General features: G+C 36.3%; 2 protein-coding genes across 2 annotated transcripts in view; one reads left to right on the plus strand and one right to left on the minus strand.

Annotated features, from left to right (window-relative positions):
* Window positions 1-21,738, plus strand: part of stk36 (serine/threonine kinase 36 (fused homolog, Drosophila)) — a 65,375-nt gene that overhangs the window by 24,142 nt on the left and 19,495 nt on the right. The gene's annotated exons all lie outside the window — the stretch shown is intronic.
* The window catches only part of LOC115433033 (A disintegrin and metalloproteinase with thrombospondin motifs 15-like), a 15,076-nt gene continuing 10,067 nt past the window's right edge, over window positions 16,730-21,738 (minus strand). The window contains exons 7-8 of the mRNA XM_030154221.1: window positions 21,040-21,215; window positions 16,730-20,562 (exon numbers count right to left, since the gene is read on the minus strand). Of these exons, the coding sequence (XP_030010081.1) occupies window positions 19,770-20,562; window positions 21,040-21,215 (969 nt within the window). The 3' untranslated portion in view covers window positions 16,730-19,769. The remainder of the gene's footprint in view (window positions 20,563-21,039; window positions 21,216-21,738) is intronic.

Genomic DNA, 21,738 nt, shown 5'->3' on the forward strand with positions numbered 1-21,738 from the left:
AAGGGGATTCTCCCAGTATGTTCACAGAGAAATGAAATGGTTTTCATCTGTAAACAAGCAAGCGTGGAAGCCAAGGGCAGGAGAAAGGAGTGGTCACACAAAGCCCTTTGTGCAAGCCAAAAAATAAAACAAAGAAGAACGATAATGAATATTGCACTAAAGAAAAATAAAACTGCCAACATTTCTGTGGGTTTCTAAAAGGCATGTTACTGGTAAACACTGGATATTTGTTTTGAAAAAGCATAATATTATAGATCAATCAGTTCAACTTGTGCCTGAAATGACCTTAAATGCAGACATTGAGATTTTAATATGCACCATCCACATATTTACCACGTTGTCATAAGCTTGGAATTTAAATGAGTAATTACTTTGGGGATTTTTCAAGCCACCCTGTGAAACATTGTTGTAGTTTATATTTACATTGGATGTTTTACCACCAAAAGTAAGTGTTGTCATCAGTTCTGCAACCACAAATACATATAACCTCATTTTGTGAGACATTTGTGGACAAAAATTAGGTTCAATAAACATTTGTAGGTATGGTTTTCAGCAAACTTTGAAAGCAAGAAATCAAAAGAATTTATTTAACTGAATAAAAGTTACAAGAAACCTGAGTCTGAAACAGAAGGAAACATATGGAATTCAATGATGAACATTCAGAGGTTTGGAGGACAAAGGGAAAGTTTTCAAATTGTTGTTCTTCAGGTCCTCGCATCGACTTCATCATGACTCCTCTTCTTGCTTTCTGGTGGGAGAGGCGAGAACCAGAGCAAACAAGAACCATGGCAACAGGGATTTAACAACATGGGAAATCCACACCTCTGAGGTCTCATGGTGTCTTTACATTTCGATGGTCCACCCCCACCCCCACCCCAAACCCCCCCCCCCCCCCAAAAAAAAAACAAAAAACATATAATTCCACAAAGTTATGACCAAGGATGTAACTGTGCATCCTTGATCATAGCTCCTCTGGTTAGCTTCAATATGCATTATTGGGAGTTGTAAGATGAATGAATGAATGAATGAATGAATGAATGAAGGAATGAATGAATGAATGAATGAATGAATGAATGAATGAATGACTTTTTATTACTGTGTCCTGCATAAGAATATTTCAAGCCCTTACATGGGCTTATAAAACACCAAAAATACAAACCAAAGACCAAATACCATAGACACAATAGATATTAACAAGACAATATACTGACCTATTTAAACAAACACATCTGCTGCTTTTTCCAGGCTTTACAAATAAATAATGGTAATTTATACATTTGAACTAAACAACCATTTCATCTTGTCATCATCAGTGCTCCAAAACATATCAGGATTTCAGTAACATCTTTCAAGATGGTGTAACAAGATCGATTTTTACGTCATAATTGAGCAACAGGGAATTAAGAAGAGCTTAAGGTGTGAACTGATGTTGTGCAAGACAGAGGAAAAGGGTAATAAGGGAAAAAACGGAAAAAGGCTGAAAGAACCTTAACAGTTATAGTGTTTAAAGCACCATGTTTGCCGGTTTTTGCCACTATTAGACAGAAATTCCATGAATCCACTTCAGCCTAGAAACTTCCGAACACTGCTTTCAGACTGTTATGAAATCTACCCTGTGATGTAGACCTGCAGCTTCCAGTTTCCTTACAAGTAGGAGGGTTAAATTTGTGATGGACAGCTGTAATGACTACTGTCGATCAGATTTCCTCAGACAGGACTCTTGCTCTCTCTGTTGCTCAACATGATATTTTGGTTGTGCAGTGTCTTCTCAATTCCACAGTGGGGCTATGTGGTGTCAGGTCATGGAGTACAGAGGTGCAGAAGGAAGATGTGCACTTGGAGATTCAGCTGAATTTTAGCTCCTGAGGTTGTAACAACTCACAACAATTTCCTTCCAAATATGTAACTGTCTTTTGATTTTTATTGCTAAGTGTAGGTTTTGACAGCACTTGATTAGAGTTAATGGTTTAATACAGAAAAAGTCTGAAAAGGTCAAAAGAAGATATTTATTTGTATTTGACCATGACCATAATCTATTCCTAAACTCAGGCAAAGTATTTTTATCATCAAAACCTGAAAACTGATGGGAGTTGGGATCCGAACCCCACATTCTGTGACAAAGTCCTGCATTTTGTAAATATTTCCATCTACCCCAACTACCTTCGCTTTATCCATGAAATAGCAAAAAAAAAAAGTGATAAAGCAGAAAAAAACACTACAGCATGGATATACATGTTTAGAAATGTTGATTTGAAAGATATTTTTATGTCAATGTTACATTCATACGTGGTTTAAATTCACAATGTTAATGTATTTATCAGATTTTTTTTTCAGATTTTTCATAGAAATTACGATGTTTTACATTCTACACATTCTACAAGCTTAAAGCCTACAGTCTACTTTTTTCTTTCCTTTTTTTTTTTTTTCTTTTTACAGTCTTTCTGGTGCATTACTAGGTTTTCAACACATAACCACCACTAACTACTAGTCATGAGAACAGTGAGTTGGTTTGTGGTGGATGTTAAGGGAGCTGACCATGAACCACAGCGTCCCCAATGTTTGATTCCTGGTTCAGATTACATTTGTTTCATGTCATTCCCATCTCTCCATGTCCTTTTTATTTTTATTTTTTTTACAGTCCAGCACTGAATAAAGAAAAAAAAAAAAGAGGTTTCGTATCCAGTGTAACCACATAATCCCCCGGGAGGTGGCCTGAGGCCTGCTTTAAGACCACATTTATGCTAACTGACATCTGGCTTCACAATTTAATCTGTTGGGTATCAGAAGGAAGATGAAACTTGATCACCAGCACTTTGTCATTTCTGTTTCTGTGAGTAAGAATCTGCTCTCCTGCTTGCATTGCATATAACCCTATATGTTTTTAATATTTACTTTTCATCAGAGCTTTTCTCTGAGTGTTACATAACATATTTAACAAGATGCAGCCCTCCTATTACCTCATGCACAGTATAATGTACATCCTTTTGTAAAGTTGCTCTTACTTTCTCATTAAAATAAGAAAAATACAACCCAGGTCTTTCAGTTATAACTCTCACTGTGCAGCAGTTGTAAAACGTTAGGGAATGGTGAGTTATAAAGTCTCATTCTTTTGTACTCTGTTTGGCAATGCATTTGGCTGAATAACCTCTATTCATGACAGCCCTTTGAGCAATAGGCTCATAATGTATAATGTTTGGGCCTATATTCAGCTGGCTTTATTCTTTTGGACCGCTTTTATAACTGCTTCATCAACATGTGGGAGTTACTGACAAAATTAACACATCAGAGGTGTTTTAGCCTGCACAAATTGATAACATAATGAGATGATTATCCTTTCGTGATCTTAAGAAAATTATACATTATAAGTTTTTTTTTCCACTCTCATTACTGCTCGTTCACACCTGGCCTACCTAGATTAAGAGTCAGACTTTCTGCTGCCAAGATCCCATTTCATTTGAATGATCAAAAATTACCCTGCTGTCACATCTTCTTGTCAATCTAAAACCTCCAGATCCATCTGAAATTGTTTCACTGTGGGCTTTTTTTTTTTATATAGGTTTTGATCTCCATTTGTTTTTGTAATCACACTGACAAATGAACGATGAACCGTCCACTTATTATTTCAGGAAAAAAGGCCCAACAAGTTACACTAAATCACAAAAACATGGACTGCAGCCTGACATGGAACATCACCAACATAACACGAACGTTAATGCTGACTGACACTTTAAATATATGACTTACAGGGAATTTCCATAATATAATTAATGGCTGTGTCAATAAAACACAACCACCCAACACTTGTTTATGAGTCCTCCTGACATCATTCACAAGAAAAGGTGTGTTGACAGTTCAGTATAATAACACACAAAATGCTTTTAACATGTATGTTTTTAATTACACAAAAAATTTCCATCCATTTGGATTACAGTTTTAATGCAAGTACACTAATAAACTTAATGTCATACATATTTCAGTCAAACATAAATGAAACAGGTAAGAACAAGACTCTTCCACAGTGACTAAATACAGTGATCGTGTACAGTATATACCCCTCAAAAACATGTATTTTATTTATTTTTCACAAAAATACATCAATTTAAGCTTTTCAGTTTGTGTACATTAAAACTGAATGGATGGAAACTGTATAATATTAAAAACAGTTTTGGTGATTTATTAAAGAAAGTGATGTATGATAAGTGGAACAAAAAAGACACTGACATAGTTTGATCTATGAGGAAATATATTTCTGCATTTTCCGATGGGGAGTTAGGATAAAGGATTGAAACCACTCTGTCTGTATAGTAAAAACAGACAGAAAAAATAACTAAATAAATAAAAATTATTTATATATATATATATATATATATATATATATATATATATATATATATATATATATATATATATATATATATATATATATGTGTGTGTGTGTGTGTGTATACACACACACACTTTTCAGTACCTGCATACATTTTTAGTCAACATGTTCTGTCTTCTTGGTTTATTTTACCCCAACCTGAAATGTAGCAACTAGTGTATTTTTTTTTTATTTCATGGGTATTTGGTTTTATGTGTTGCATAATTTCTTTCAGACTGGAGAATTAACCTTCCTGGCTCTTTACAGTTATGTTGTCTGGCGTGAAACTCCAGAAAGTCATCAATATTATGGCCAAAACATATTCATACCCTCATCACTCTTAAATAAGCACATTACCCTCTGTAAAACGCCAACCAACTGGTTTTATGCAGGTTGTGTAACATTAGCTAGTTGGTGGGGAGACATTCACACTGTCTAAATTCAGAAACTTCCATTGGTAAACTTCCAGCCAACACACTGCATGTACAAATTACACTGTTGTCTCAAATCATTGTCCTTTTTAATGGCAATTTGCTACCGGGTAAAATAATTATTGCCAATGTTTAAGTATGATTGTTGCCTGCAGGAATATCTGCCAAGCTAACAAAACTAAGGATATACTGTTGTTCCTCATGTAAACACTGGAATTCAATTACAAGCTCAGTCTCTAATAATAGCAAAATAATGAAATAAAAGCTGCTTGTCCTTTGGGATAGGTAAAAAATAATATGAATAAACCTCTGGGGCTTGTCAAGAAATGTGCTGCCAGTTAACTCCCATGTACAAACATGACTCAATCAAAACAAGGCTTTGTAAAAATATGACTATTTCTACTTATTAAACAGAGAAATTAGAAATAAAGACCTGCCTCTAATACACACCCACTTCAAATAAAGGCCTGGTACATTCTGCAGCTGATATACATAAAGCCCCACAATCATCAGTTCCTCATGTTCTGCTATGTACCAATAGAGAGGTGTTCAATATTCCACTAAATGTTTTGTCTGTTATAAAACAACACCCAGGTAATTACAATGCACTACATTTTTCTAGCACTTATGCACTAAAATATAAAGTATAAGTAAGGGAGGATGCAAATGAGACATAGCAATTGCTACCTTTAGTGCATTAGTTTATTTTTAAGCTAAGCTAACGAGTTGCTAGCTCCAGTTTATGGTTTCTTCTCATGGAATATGAGAAGGATGAAGTAGGGTCATTCACAGACAAGAGGCCTCTCACTTTTTAAGAATGTAACGACATGTTTGTAGCATCAAGGACGTTGTCAAGGGATGATATGAGTCGCGCATGCGTAGAAGCATTTAGCTCTGTCGGCCATCTTTTAAGACTCGCTACGGCAATCTTGCTTGGATAAACGACTCGCTACGGCAGGGGTGTCAAACTCATTTTAGTTCAGGGGCCACATTAAGCCAAGTTTGATCTGAAGTGGGCCGGACCAGTGAAATAATAACATAATAATATATAAATAATGTCAAGTCCAAACTTTCCTCTGTGTTTTAGAGCGCAAAAAGTAAAATTACACAATCAAAATGTTTACATCTATCAACTATCCTTTAAAATAATGTGAATATCATGGACAAACTGAAATTTCTTAAGAAAACTTAAATGCAATTTTAACAATATTATGTCTCAGTTTATCATTTACATATGTAAATTACAACTTACAGATCACAGTGGATCAACAAATACACAGAACATTTAATAACAGGCAGAATATGGGAAAACTTGCACTTCAGACATTTCAAAATGTTCATATTTGTTCAGGTTATTTGCATTTTTGTGAAATGATAGTTTGTTTTAGTGTAAATTGCGGTGGCCCAGAGGTGCAACAGGCCAAAAAATTATCCACTAGACGAAAAAAATTATCTACTACAAGAAAAAAAAGAGAACAGCCCAAAAAAATTATCCACTGTAAGAAAAAAAAGAGAACAGCCTAAAAAAAAATAACCACTAGATGTAAAAAAAAAAAAAAAAAAAAAAAAAAAAAAAAATCCCCTATAAGAAAAAAAAAGAGACCAGCCAAAAAAATTATCCACTAAAAGAAAAAAAAAAAGAGAACAGGCAAAAAAAAAATTATCTACTAGCCCAAAAAATTATTCACTATAAGAAAAAAAAAAAGAACAGGTGAAAAAAATTATCTACTATGAAAAAAAAAAAAGAGAGCAGCCCAAAAAAATATCCACTACAAGAAAAAAAAAACATCATCCACCTTTTCAATTACGGGGGCGCTGTTTTCCCGAAAGGTGTCATGCTTTAAAATTAAGGCCACCACAAAAAATAAAAGGACAAGCTAAAAAATTTTAAGGCTTTCGGCTAATGTGGCTAATGCTAAGGAAGTACCCCACCGGAAGTGGAGGTCGTGCGCTAAAAAAAAAGTTATTTTAAAATATAGATAATTGAAAAGGTGGATGATGTTTTTTTTTTCTTGTAGTGGATATTTTTTTGGGCTGCTCTCTTTTTTGTTTCTCATAGTAGATATTTTTTTTCACCTGTTCTTTTTTTTTTTTCTTATGGTGAATAATTTTTTGGGCTAATAGGTAATTTTTTTTTGCCTGTTCTCTTTTTTTTCTTTTAGTGGATAATTTTTTTGGCTGGTCTCTTTTCTTTCTTATAGGGTTTTTTTTTTTTTTTTTTTTTTTCGTCTAGTGGATAATTTTTTTAGGCTGTTCTCTTTTTTTTCTTGCAGTAGATAATTTTTTTGTCTAGTGGATAATTTTTTTAGGCTGCTCTCTTTTTTTTCTTATAGTGGATAATTTTTTTGGGCTGTTCTCTTTTTTTTCTTGTAGTAGATAATTTTTTTCATCTAGTGGATAATTTTTTTTAGGTTGTTCTCTTTTTTTTCTTGTAGTAGATAATTTTTTTCATCTAGTGGATAATTTTTTTAGGCTGTTCTCCTTTTTTTTTCTTGTAGTAGATAATTTTTTTCATCTAGTGGATAATTTTTTGGCCTGTTGCACCTCTGGGCCACCGTAGTAAATACAGTAAAATGACATGAAAATTTTTACATTTACAAAAGAAAAAAATGGAGTTGTGAGTATTTATAGGTTACTCTGATAGTATTTTACTGATCCGACCCACTTGAGATTAAATTGGGAACCTGAACTAAAATGATTAATATTTTCGGTGTAATTTTTGCATTTCACAAATTCATCCCAGGGGCCAGACTGGACCCTTTGGCAGGCAGCTGTTTGACACCTGTGTGCTATGGCAACCTCAAAGATAATCGTTGGCATAAAGCCGCAATTACCTTCCACTGCTCAGTTTCCCCCAGATTTATATCAAAAAGTTTGTCAGCTGGATAGGCTCTCAGCTGTGAAAGAAACCGAAAGTAAGCATATAAATTGACTCTTGAAATCTCTTCTGATCGCTAGAAAGATACTCCTTGAAGGTAAAGTCTCTGTACTTTTACGTAATTTGACTCATACAACAGTGATATGTCCTGGTGAGGCTGCCGTAGCGAGTCGTAAAAGATGGCCGACAGAGTTAAATACATCTACGCATGCGAGACTCACATTGTCTGGAGACTCAAATCATCTCTTGACAGATGTAAAGAAAATCTCTCAAGGCTATTTCAGATTTAGGAGACAGATCTCACATGATTAACGTTACTCCTCACACCATAGACTGAAAATGTAGCGAACATGGATAGAAAAACACCCTGTCCTTCAGACTTTGCTGGTGGGAATCACAGGGTTCATGATATGATATGGTCATGACAGGTTACAGGTGGCCATAAAATTAGTAATGCTATGACAATGACGAAGAAAAACTAGACTTAAAAAAGCACAAAGCAGGAATTCGTTCTGTCTCACCCTGAGATGACACTGTTAACTCATATGGTCATTTCTGTTCATAATATTGAACTGGATTTCTATCACAATAGAACAGTTGGTTTAATGTTCTCATAAACAAAAGAGTAAGAGGCAAATAGACGTAGTATTACAAGTGTATGTTCTAATAAACCCTAAATGTAAAGAACCTGATATAAAATATTGTACATAACCAAAACATTAGTTCTTGATCTAATAACTCTCAGTAAATGTGCCCAGGAGAAGTGGCTCTTGAGCTCCTGCGTGTCAGTAAAAACATGACATAAAAATACATGAACCAGTGATTAACTTCATAACCACAAGCTCTCAGCAAAATGGCAAATGGCTGATGGACTATTAAATGAATTGTGCAGTAGGGGATGTAAAAATGAAAGGACTGGCTATCATTACCATATGTCTTTTCATTCAGCTTTGTTTTTCATTAACTATAAATTAATGCCTTCAAGGATTAAGTTGATGTGTTTTTCAGTGTTTTCCATAGAAATGCTCAGTAAATTAAATAGAAACATTTTCTTTAAACCGTAAACTTTCTGCACAAACAATGAATCCATTACCTTTTTGTTAACATTTATAACTTTTTATAAGGTTTAGGTTGTTAGCAGTGGGTATGGTATTGTTGTCGTTGTTGATGTTTTGTTTCTTTTCTTTAACTTTGATCATTTCAAGTACATTTTGTTATTTTTCAGAAAGAGTTAAACTGTATATTTTATAAAATGTCACCCAAATATTCACTGCATGAAATACAACATTGTCTTGTAAAAGCTGTCTACACCTTTCTTCCCTCTGTCTCTGTGGAAATGAGCAGGTTGTTTTTAATCTGCCCTCAAGCCTTCTGGCACGCTGCCATCACGCAGTTGTTGGTCCCCTTTCAATAGGAAAGTTAGAAAGGAAAACAGACATTTTTCATCATCATAATCTCAATCATTACTCATGTCGATCTCTGAGTTTCACAGCTGGAGAATGACAATCTGAGGCCCGTTTGATAAATCAGAGTGCCAAAAAAACAGAAGTACACCTGAAGATAATTTATCACATCTGGTGTCTGATTTGCACACATCCAAAAACTAGTTTACTCCTTCATCTGGAAAATAACTTTTCAGCTAAATATAGTTTTTAATATTACAATATTTAGTCACATTTTGATTTGATCGTCTATAAAGAGGGCTTGTTTAGTCTGTTCTGTTTTGTGATGTGACAAAAAAAGGAAAGACTGAATGAAAAATGAGATTGGAAACATGGTGTCCCTCGCCATAACCTTTGGCAAAACATGACAGAAACCTGTGGAGACATTTGCAATTTATTCTCCACCAAAAAATAATGACTTGAAGTGCTTTTCTGATATGAATTCCAGTTCACCCCATGCTAACATATTGAAGCCAACAGGAAGCAAAGCTCTGCAGCTCTTTCCGACTGTCGAAAAGGCTTGCAGGGTTTCTTTGTTTGAATCAGATTTGTTTTGTTTGTTCATACTTTGCTTAATTTATTCCCTCGGTATTCTGGGCAGGTGTTGTGATTATTTTTCACATCTGCGTGTCATCTTGACCAGGTTTTCAGTTTTATGTCTTCCACATTGATAGCTCAAAACAAAAACAAAATAAAAAATATCCATGATAAGGAATTAAAACAAATGAAAATATTTCTTCAGAACATCTACATTTATTACTCCTACATTTTATCCCAATATGCAGAACATGACTGTGTTTGAGCTGCTTACATGAGTATTATTCATTCTGTGTCATTTCAGCCAGAGCAGATCTGATGGTTTTTCCAGACATGTTTTAGGGTGTTTTCCCTACAGCAGGTTTGGATTAGTTGGATCCAGGTCTTGATTGCTCTTGTTCATAAATCATAACTTATAATTAGAGCTCTCAACTGCTTATTTAACAATCAGAAACTTAAGGATTGAATGAACAACTTTTGTAATTCCACATCGTCTGTTGTCCATGATGCCATATAGACACAGACACAGTAGAAATAAATGAACTTCGTTCTGTTAAACTCTAAAGTTTTATAGGTTTATAGCATCACCATATGACTTCATCCCCTCCTTCTCCGTTCAAGATGCTGAGCCAGTGAGAAATGAACTCAGCCTTTGGGGACTGGTAGGGCCAGACTGATGTGGCCAAAATCCAAACACATATTAACCGCAGGCAGCAGGACTTAACTTCACCGCTGTGCCAAGGTTAAAGGCATAACTTGACGTTTTGAAAATCAGCAGATTATTTGTCGCTGCCAGGAACTTGTCCCTTTACAGGAAAAACTTGCCATTTTTTTCCCCTGTAAATGACTCGCTAGCATCATTAGCATTCCCAGTTAAAGCCGGGAGCCAGCTACAAACTAAACAGCAGAGCGAAGCAGAGGGTCTGATCCACACTGCTGCAACAGAAACCTTCACCTGAATACATTATGCATATGCAGTGTTTTTCCTCTTTAGATGTACTCCAGTAAAAAATTCTTGAAACTTGAGAAAATGAATTACAGATTGCACTTATTTGCATTTAGTTCGTCATTCTTTGGCCACCTATCGCTGAACTATTCCCGGGCACGTTTTAGGCGAGTCAAACCCACTCTGAGCGGGGGTTAAACAAAGGACCCAAAGCAGCCGGACCACCCAAAACAGTCATGCATGTCCAAAGCCGCCAGCTTGTGTCCTGCTCTTTCATTGTTCTACATACACTCTGTGATCACACATCCATGATTGATACCATATTTTTCATTCAGGGTTTGTCCCTGAAATTCAAATTATAGTGCGAATACTAGGCTAAATGTCAGATCTCTAAAACAAGCCCCCCACTTTTGGGTACTTACCATGTTCCCTCTCATAAATGAAGCACACATGGTTCTACTTAATCTCTTTCTTCATTCTGGGACCTTGATTAGAGTAAATGGAATATGAAACCTCAGATTTAGATCTCAGTGTGTGTCTTTGGATGAGCAACTCAAATGAAACATTAAATTCTGACTTTTACAGCTGCATCGGAGCAGTGTTCAGCTGTATCCAGGACATTCTTTTACAGTGTTTGCACAGTTACAAGCTGCTGCTGTTTCTTTTTGCTATTAAAATATGAACTATAACAACCATCTACTAAAAGAAATACACTTTTTTTCTGAGCAGCATAAAAAGAAAATAAACTAATCTGAGTGAAGCCAAAAACACACACTGTATTTGTTATGTTTCTCTCTTACATTTCCCCCCAAATGCAAACACTAGAAATGTTGTACTATTTGGAGAATGTCTAAACAATTGAAGCTTATTGGTGATGACTGATACAGGTCATCGTTTTCTGTGGTGTCTGGTGTCTATTCTCATGACTGTCCTGGCTAAAATGTCTGCATTCTGTAAAGCACCTATCAAAGCTTTGTATTCAAAGCCCTGACACTAAATACTTAAGTTCAGAAATTGGTCATTACTCCACTTAAATGCTCTGTGATTTAGTAAATATTAAGTTCTGGCCAAAGGCACGTCCTCAATGACCCTGTCCTCACACAGACAAGCCACATAAACACACTGAAGTCTAACATTTATCTTTTTGCATCTACAAACTACTCCCTGCTACATGACTGTTTTTTTAATCTTTCCTTATCATATTTGCCTTAAATATTTCCCTTTATGAAGCTATTAGAAACCAGACATACAAACTATGCTCAAAAATGTTCACCTTTGAATGTACTTAAAAATAGTCCAGACATTCAGATTAAGTGCAGCAGGATTTTTGTTTCTTCCTCTGCTTAATTTATCATTTTATGTGTTATCGTTGTAGCACAGGACTGGTGTTTCTCATTTTTAGTTTCAGCCATAATCAAGCCATGTTGTGCCACCAGAGATAATTTCACATCATCTCTGTTGTACAAAGCACCATGTTTATATCAACCATAAAAAAGGTATTAAAATTTAGAGCCTAGATTGGGTCTTTAAGAGCTGAAAACAAGCTGGAAAAATACCAGAATGACACATTTTTCTTCTCCAGACTTCCTCTCCCTGTCCAAATCAAAATGGCCTGATACTGTTTCTCTATGAGGCACTTATCTTCCATGTCAAGACTTGAAGTAGAGCAGTAAAGTCAGATCTGACTGAATCTGGTCACCAATCAGTAGTCTGTCTATCACAACTTTAACCCCCCTGCCTGTCAGAAAATACCTGTGATTAGCCATCGTCCTGCATTACTCTGGAAGTCTCACTGTACAAAACTCACCAGTATCTGTAAAAATCCAATAGTATACAATTTTATGGCTCTTTCACATGCCCATAACATTTACAGAGAGAATACAGGAAGATCTGATCTGTTACAGATGCTTCTGTGTAAAATGTCTGGATAGGATATATCTCGACCGGATACATATGTCAGAAAGATCACAGATCAGGCTAAACGACATAAAAGATTTTCATGCAACTCATATAATGTAAGATGCAAAAAAATATGACTATATGCACACTTGACTATAGAAATACTTGACAAGGTTGCCATTGCAAATGAGATCTTGATCACAAATGGGTCTTGGTTAAATAAAGGTAAAAAAAAATATACACATATATAAATGTGTCATGATTATCATGATGATGATGATCTTGATGCATTTTTTTTTACTGGTGTATATGTACTGGCTTTATCTAAAATCATCTGGGTGTGACAAGAAATAGCGTGTCAACTAATTTATTTGAGACATTAACATTGTGTGTTACATATGTACTGCATGTAGAATGCAAATATTGGTATCAGTGCTGTTGGACATTACTGACCCATAAACTGACCTTTACTTCCAAATCCTACTTGATGAAGGAGCATGTAGCCTATCTTGACAGATCCAGTTGTGTACAATTTGTTTATTTGTCCGAGGTCCACAAAGTTAACATCGCAGATATGGGATATCTGGTCTGTCAGTAATGCTTCTGTAAAATACTGTCCAGTATGTAGGATAGTGAACTGTAGAAATAAAATAGTGCATGTGTCCAGATGGAGTACATCTGATTTTGCACATGCATTAACTCAACTACTGTATTACTTTGCATTTACTCACGTCTGTTTGTATGTAAACTCAACACAACAGCATATGTTGTGTTCATTAAATTGTTTGTGGACTGCTAGAGATACTTGGTGGATAACAAAGCCACAGCCACACAATAAAGCTAAATGTATCATTAAACTGGTATGCAGTTCGACGCGGTCTCAATGGCTGAATCATTACAAAAGTGCTTCATGAGTAGAGGTCAGCTGTGAATCTGTCACCACTGTTGTTTACAGATAAATCTTGTTCCTGCTGCAGTCAGCAGACCTCCTCCGAGATGTGCATTAATGAGGCCTCTCATTGAGCCTTAGCATGTAGCCATTCACAATCACATGACTGTGTATAAAGCCCTTCTCAGAGATGGGGCATCTTTAAAATGGTCTGCGGTGTGTCTGAATCTGACTCAGCAAAACTAAAAATCTGCTGCTGATCAGACATAAGACGCCACATAGGAAATTTGTCACTAGGATCTTCAACCTAATTACCTCAAGAAGGTTTTAGCTCTTCAACAGAATATGGTTCCACTAATAGTGATGAAGTCTTTCTTTCACTGGGGAGCTATTAAAAGCAGTAAAAGAACTTGCAGTGTATAGTTAGTTTTTAAACAAGAGTATGCTGCTGGTGAACTCAGTGAAGATACCAGCTGAGTGTCAACACCAGGCAGCAGTGATGGGTGAAGCAGAACTTTGCACATGTGAAAGTTAAAATACAAAGCAAGCAAAGTCTCTGCCCATTCATTTAGTTGTTTTGTTGAGTGGAAAGGTTTGCTGATGAGGATTTAGATTTTGCTAACTTTCGCTAAACAGAAAATGGGATATATCAATAATAAAACAAGTGTTCAGAGAACGCAAACCTCCGCCAAGCACCCCAAACGCTGTGCATGTGTGGATTGACTATTTCTTTTTAAATTAAACAGTTTCAAGGTTGTTCCATAAAGCAGAAAAATTGCAGTCAAACGTGGTAATAAATTTTTTATAGGTTTTAAATTTTTATAGTTATAGTTTGATTGAATTCAAAGATTTGAACTATAGGTCTTCAGTACAGGGGGTCTGTAGTTTTTATTTATTTATTTATTTATTTATTTATTTATTTATAATGAAAAATGTGTGGTAAATGGGATTTTCAATGTTAAATTGAAATGTCCACAGAGTCCACATTCCACAGTGGGTGTGGACAATTTTGTGCCAGGTACAAGATATTGTTATAAGCTACGGGGGTATCAAATTGGAGTCTAATCGGAGTCGTTTTGAATTTTTTATGAAGTTTGGAAAATTGCTCAATGATGAAAGATCGGAAAATTTGAGATTTTGTGACTTTGCTGTGACCTTGAACTTTGGCCTACTTGGCCGAAAATTTAATGGGTTCGTCCCAGCGCCTAGGCCTATCTGTGGGTAAAATTTGGTAAAGATGGTTGGAGTAGTTTTCCTGTAAAGTTGCTAGCAAACAAACAAAGAAACACGCAAACAAACACACAAAGCAAAGTGATCACAATACCTCCTGGCGGAGGTAAAAAAAACACAGTACATCACATAAGATGTTTTTGCAAAGACTGACCCACATTATTTCTTTGCTGTAAATCTGCAGAGAGAAGGGGTATCAAATTGCTAATCTAATTATTCATTATGTTAAGACAACCAAAGTCTTTATTAAACATTGAAATTTACCATTTCACACTGAGACATATCAATAAAGTTTCCTTCATTCTACAAATATAACTGGATTCCCTAAATGTAGGAATTCAAATTTCCAAATCACCTGGTAACCTCACTCGGTAAAACAAAATGTTCTATTTGATAAAGCGTCTGGCCCAATAAAACCCACAAAACCGCAACCAGATACGACCAAAAACCAAGGAAGGGAACAAATAAATATTTACATTGGCTCGGTTCCAGATTTTCCTCTATCTGCACGTATGTAGGTCAAGCAACCTTTTCTGACACATCACTTCCTTCTGTTAAAAAATGTTTAAAATATGTCTGAAACGAGACCTCCCATGCTTCACTCTGACCTGTTTCCTCAGTCCTCAGACATGCATAAGTCATCAAGTCAGAATCACACAATTCAGATTTTCCACCTCGACACACACTCACAGCTGCTTTCTTGGACTGGTTGCAGACGCAGACTGGGAGAACGAGTCCACATTACTGCAGTGGAAAAGATTTGTAGTTGCATGTCTGAAATGTTGACTGAAACAAATGCACGGCAAAGTAGAGTTTATAGGTAACAGTGAAATTCAAGGCATGCTGGCCACCCATCGAACTTCTGCATATACTGTAGCTACAGATGGGAGAGTTGGTAATATGTTTACAGAGAGCATGTGGTATTTAGTCCACACTTGATCTGCAATTTCTCCTCTGTTCAGTTTCATTGCTGGCCTTTGCTTTATGGTAGATTGTAGTTTAATATGGTGGTGGTGGTGGTGGTGGTGGTGGTGGTGGGGGTTACATTCCTGCAACAGAAGAACAGTTTCATACCAATGTTACCGTTCATTTTTTAAGACACTTCATTAAAAATACTGTTAACTGGCTCTTAACATATTGACTTATGTTTGTTTGTGTTTTTTTTTTTTTACTTAATGCACTCCTGCTTTCATTTTCAAACAGCTAATTGTTTTTGGATTAGAGGATTTTCCTGTCTTGAATGTGCTGATGCCTTTTCTGATTCAACATAAAGGTTCAGGAACAGGAAAGGTGTGCCGAAAATAGTCGCTTTTCCATTGACCCTCAAATTACGCGAAAATAACTTGTGCATGAAATTTTGCGCATGAAATTTTGCGACACTTTCACTAAAACTCGTTTTTCGGTGAAAAGTTTTTGTGCGTGCAAAAGGTGGTGAAATTGGTATATCGCACAAATCTGCAATAGAAACACCTTTTTGCACAATTAACCCCTTCATGCATAGTGGTCACTCCAGTGGACAGCTATTCTACAGCTGTTCTCTTGTATATTCATGGATTTTGTTGTTCTTTTCTTTTCTTTTTTTGTTCTGTTTTGCTTTTTTTTTTTTTTTTTTTTTTTTACACATATCTTTATTAAAGTTTTAAGACACTACATATCTTTTCTGGCATGAATTGGTAACATTATGTAGATCTCTCCTGAGCATAAACCCCCAGAATCACAAGCCCTCCCCATAGTTTTCACACAATTTATCAGTAAATACATTTTTCTATGTGTCAAAAATTAAACGTGTGGTGTCCAGCTGGGTGGACATTTTTGCAACTCCATGGAAAATATGCTCGTAAGAATTTTTTTTCATTCTTATTTTTTTATGGTTTTTTTTTTTTTAATTATTATTTTTATTATTTTTATTTATTTTTCAGAAGAAAATTTTCAGTCGCATTGTTTTTTTCATGCCTAAAGAGGAATAAAAACACTCAGGAAAAAAATTTGATTAAGGTTCTCATAATTGGTGCATGAAAGGGTTAAAGTCACGTGAACAAGAAAAAAAAGATGTTGATGGACGTTACAATAAGTGAAGAAGAAGAGTTTTAAAACAAACATGGACACACCAGGAAACTGAATTTTTGAATTTAGTACAGGATAGAGGTGTAACGAGCATTCTAGATTCAAAACAACAGAGGAATATAGGCATTTTCCAGGACCTAGAGGGTGCTATGAGAGAAATATGAATATATCTGTAAATTAACGTGATATTGTTTGTTGCCATGTTTTATGGAATGACTTATCAGGACATCTCTCAATAATAAATAAACAAATCATCACATTTGTGATTTAATGGAAAAACTAACATTACACACTTGTTCTTTTGACATGTAGTAAATATCAGTGAAGTTATGCGCATATGTCCAATGGAAAAGCAACTAATGTCAGCTGGAAATTTCATAAATGAAAAATCAGTCCAATGATGATCAGTATGGATGCAGTTGGATGAATGTGCATAACAATAATGCAATATTTCAGTCCCAGTTTTACATTAATGGCTTTATTTTTGGAATAAATATACAGAGGTCAAAGACAATTATAACTGTCTGTGTAGAAATTAAAAGATAAAAAAGTATTTTCATTATTTTTCCACAGAGCTAATAAATGTATACATAGTATACAGCACAGCTTGTGTAGGTCATTGGTTTCTTTTGCTGTACAAAATGCAAAAGCTGGTTAAAAAAACAAAACAAATAAAAAAAAAAAACATTTAAAAAAATAAAAAATGAAAAAATACAATAATAATCCAACTAGCCCAATAACCATCCTGTAGTTGAACATGGGATTGGACAATGTGGCCCCTTTAAGAAACAAAAAAGGAATATAATGGATTACAGGATTTCATCAAGTGTGTAGAAAAGAACTGCTTGGCTCAGGCTGTGGGGCCAAGAACAAGGAGATTCAGGAAGACACACCATGTGTACGGCATAACAGAGGGCTCGCCAGTTTTTCTTCCTCTTCGGTTTATCGTTGCATCGGCAATAAATTATCTGTGGTAACTGTGCCAGACAGGCATGACTTAACATGCTCCACAACTGGCTGAACACTGCAAACTAAGAAGACAATTGTTGTGGTCAAATTGATAGGGGCAATAAAGAAACACTCAAACAAGAAGACAGGAGGCAGGAATTAAGCACCATGTGTGTGAGTATGAACATGCATCAAACATCAGGCTGAGCCCATATCTCAGATGAACACTGAATTCATGGGTGCAGCTTAATGAGATCAGTGAGTGGCCACACCAGCTGACGAGGAGGGAAACAGCAGTCGGTGCTTTGTTGCCCTGCGTTGTTTTAGCGCAGAAAGCACAGTGAAAATGAGAAATTCTGCCTGCACTGACACAGTTTAGGTCAGGAAAGGTCTTGGTGTAAAACACAGTTAACAACATGGGTGTTACTACAGACCTGTATTTGATTATGATTTAAAGGATAAGTTCAAATTCTTTATAAATCTTATGCAACACTCTTACTTCTTCCACTGTCTTATACAACAGCCATTTGCCTGCAGAGCTACTCTTGGCTGTAGTCAGTCCTTTCTGATGACACTATAATTAAAGAAGTACCAAACTTAAAATTTTCTTTAAAAATACAATGTAGGGGTGCACCGATCATGAACATTTGGACTGATGCTATGAGTTCAACAGTTTTTGTGTTTTGTTTTTGTTAAGTACAAATACTTTGAATAACAAGTACTCTTTCATTTCAGAGCTTCATTAGAGAGCTTGCATTTTTGTTCTTTTACTTGAAGAAAAAAGTAGAATCAATACATCTATTTTTAGCAGAGCATTATTGCTACACTGAAATGAGAAAAGCATGTATGGATGTGGAGCTATCTGCTAGCATTCTAACCATTAGCAGGTTAATCAGTGAACCTTACTAATGACTGATCATTATTGTCAACATTAGTGTCCACATACTCATTGTAGATGCACACAGGTCTGCATATGCCGTCACTGAGGTGCATGTCAAGAGATAGCAAGGCAGGGAGTCTTTGTTTTCCAAATCACTCACTACCCACCACTACATTAAATATTTTTCTCACCAATGTTTAGCCACTAGATTGGTACATCACTAATACATTCAGCCCAAGACTATATGCAGCTCCAGCAGATAATTAAACTAAATGGACAGGATTTATTTGTCCTTCCAGCCATGTGCAGGTTGTGTCTTAATGAAGCCTACTTCCAACTTTGATGCAGATGCTGAGAAGTGGCATTTGTCTTACTGTGATGGTGCATTAAGGAGAACTCTTGCAGAAGAGGAAATGTGGCGTGTGGGTATTAGAACAATATCCAAACCTATCCTTTCTTTATTTTTTTAAATTCGTATTGCTGTTAGCTAACAGATATTTGGTTTGGATAAACAATGCAGCAGCAGTGCAGCAACTATGTAAAAACTATTCTATATCTGTACAAAGACAGAAATTATGATGTGTTTCTGCTTTATTTCAGAACCTATTCCAAGATTTTGAAAGATTCCCTGAAGAAAACAAATAGGAGACAGATGTAGTGCATCATGCATAATGCCATAAATGGATTGTCCTTGTCTGTATAAAGTGTTGTGCAGCACACAGGCATTATGTTTTAAGTGAGTTTGTTGATAGTGGGACAATCCCAGTATATCTGCTTTTTGAAAAAGTAAAAGATTTTTTTTATATAACAGTCATCCTTCACTGATCTTTTAGTGAGATGCAACTAACACCAAACCTGCATAGTGAAAGTGTTATGACTCAAAATAGGTTCCAGACTTATAAAGTAAACCAAACTGATTGCTTGAAAATGGGTATTCAGTACCTGCTGACAGTAGGGGGGTGTTCAACACATTTTTATCTAAACTTATATTATGCTGATTTGCCATCAAGTTAGACCTGGAGAATGTCTTTTGAGGTCGGAGTGATGGCAGTGAAAAATATCTTCCAGCATTTATCCTGCGGCTTTCACTTGCTTTCCAGTATTCTTGTTGTTTTTCCAAGTAATTGTCCATCATCATCTTCTTACAGCCCCATGATGCAGGTGGAAAAATCTGCACCTGACAAACACAACACGTGTGATGCTTAGTTCAGTTCCACTTCAGTCCAGTCAAAACAATAGGTTTATAGTCTAGTTTTAAGTCATTAGCAAGGCCTGAGGTTACAGAAGTCCAGCTCCTGTGGCTTGCGTATGCCAATGCAGTGGTCCCTTGGCAGCAAATGTCCAGTCTGAGTTTTGCAGTCCAAAGGCCGTCTCTTGAAGCCCTTTCCACAGGTTCTGGAGCAAGGTGACCAGTTTCCAATCTTCCACTCAGGACATGGGTCTCCACAAATCCTGGTGGCTAAGGGTTTTTGTGCAGGATCACAGTCCAACCCTGGCCTCCCATCTGGCCTCAGACACTGCACCATCCTCCTCTGGGTCCCACTGCCACAGGTCACTGAGCACTGGTCCCACCCTGTAGATATCCATTTGCCAAGAGAAGGATCCTCTTTGTTGTAAGATTTCTTCAGGGTGTCTTTCCCTTTCACCGTGACACCATCCTCTGCCAGGACGCTGTTTTGAGAGTTTGCATTCCCTTCCTTCTTCTGGGTTTTGTCTTCTTTACTCTGACGGGCCAGGTAGAAGGAGTAGCGGATTCTAGGAGGCGTCATCCTGCCAGCGCAGAGCACCTCCACAGTCAAAGCTTCACCCAAGGGTTTCACTGCCTGCAGGATTTCAGAGGATCCTGCTGTGCCACTGTAACGCATAAGGCTGTTCTTTACGATGATGTCCCTCTCCCCAGCTGACACTACATAGTTCCCATTGAGCAGGTAATGACCATCACTGTTCTTTACTGCCAAGTAGTTGTCATCACTCGTCATTCCCTTGTAACCTCGCTGTCGGATGTCTATGTTGGCTGCACCCACTGGTAACATGACCACGAAGTTGTAGCCATGTCTGCATGGAAAAAATAAAAAATGTTATAGTCAATGAACGCTCATAAAGCAAATTCAGTGATTTAATCATGCTGAGCCTGTATGTTTTCGTCATTGGATTTTCATTTCAGAAACATCTATTAAAGGTCCAGTGTGTCCAATTTAGGGGAATTTAAGAGGATTTTTGTTTAAAATACAAAATAAAAGTTGAAATAAAAGGTAAGTTCATAGTGAAAGGCAATGAGTGATATTTTAAAAATGATTTGATTTTCATTTTCAACAGTCAAATCACTACAAAACACAACCATGACTAAATGGGGTCATTTACTTGACATTTTTTTCTATTTCTATTTCTATTTTGTTTTTTCATATTTTAATTCCTCTTTCTAAAAAGAAGATCCAGTAAAATGTGCACAAACCATGCTGCTGTAACAGAAAAAAGGATGGCAAAAGCATTCCTCTCTAAAGATTAACAGCAGTTTTAATAGGTTTTACTTACATAGGCTTTGTAAAGAGTCCTGACACCTTCTTGCAACCCTTGTTATCACCTCCACATGTTCCACATTTATCAAACTTTTTGGTGGAGCCAATTTTGCCGTCACATCCAGCCTTGATGCACTTGCCTTGGACACACACCCCTGTTGAATCGGGGGAACATGGAGTTCCGTCCACGACCTGAAGTATATAAACACACAGTTACTCACTGCAAACAGGCTCTCTCTAAATAAGTGACAGATGATTCTGCTAAATGTGACCATGAACGCCACAAAATGTTTCCATCCTAACATATATAATATTGAAAAACTGCCACTAAATTTCCACTTCAGATTCACTTCACAGAATGTACTGTAAATTCATTTCTCACAGTCATGACTCCTTTATTTATCAGATCCAGCTGCTCTGTGATTCAGAGAAATGTGTCCCCTGAGTGGTTTTATCTACTCCTCCTCAGTCAGTACGCTGGAGTGACGTGTGAACTCTTTCACTGCTGCTCAAACTCACTCCACACCCTGCTATCTGAAAAAGATAAACTCTCCTCTCCTTCATTCCTTCCCTCATTCTTTATACTCTGACTAGAGGCAGCTCGCTCATATTTATTTATCTTCTTTGGAACCATTGTTACTGTGTCCTGCATTCCTAAATTCTCAAAAAAAATATATCTTTAATGTAGTGAGTCAAAAAAATTAAAAAGTGTGAA

Source organism: Sphaeramia orbicularis, chromosome 14 (genome assembly GCF_902148855.1).
Source record: "Sphaeramia orbicularis chromosome 14, fSphaOr1.1, whole genome shotgun sequence".
Classification (NCBI taxonomy): Eukaryota; Metazoa; Chordata; class Actinopteri; order Kurtiformes; family Apogonidae; genus Sphaeramia; species Sphaeramia orbicularis.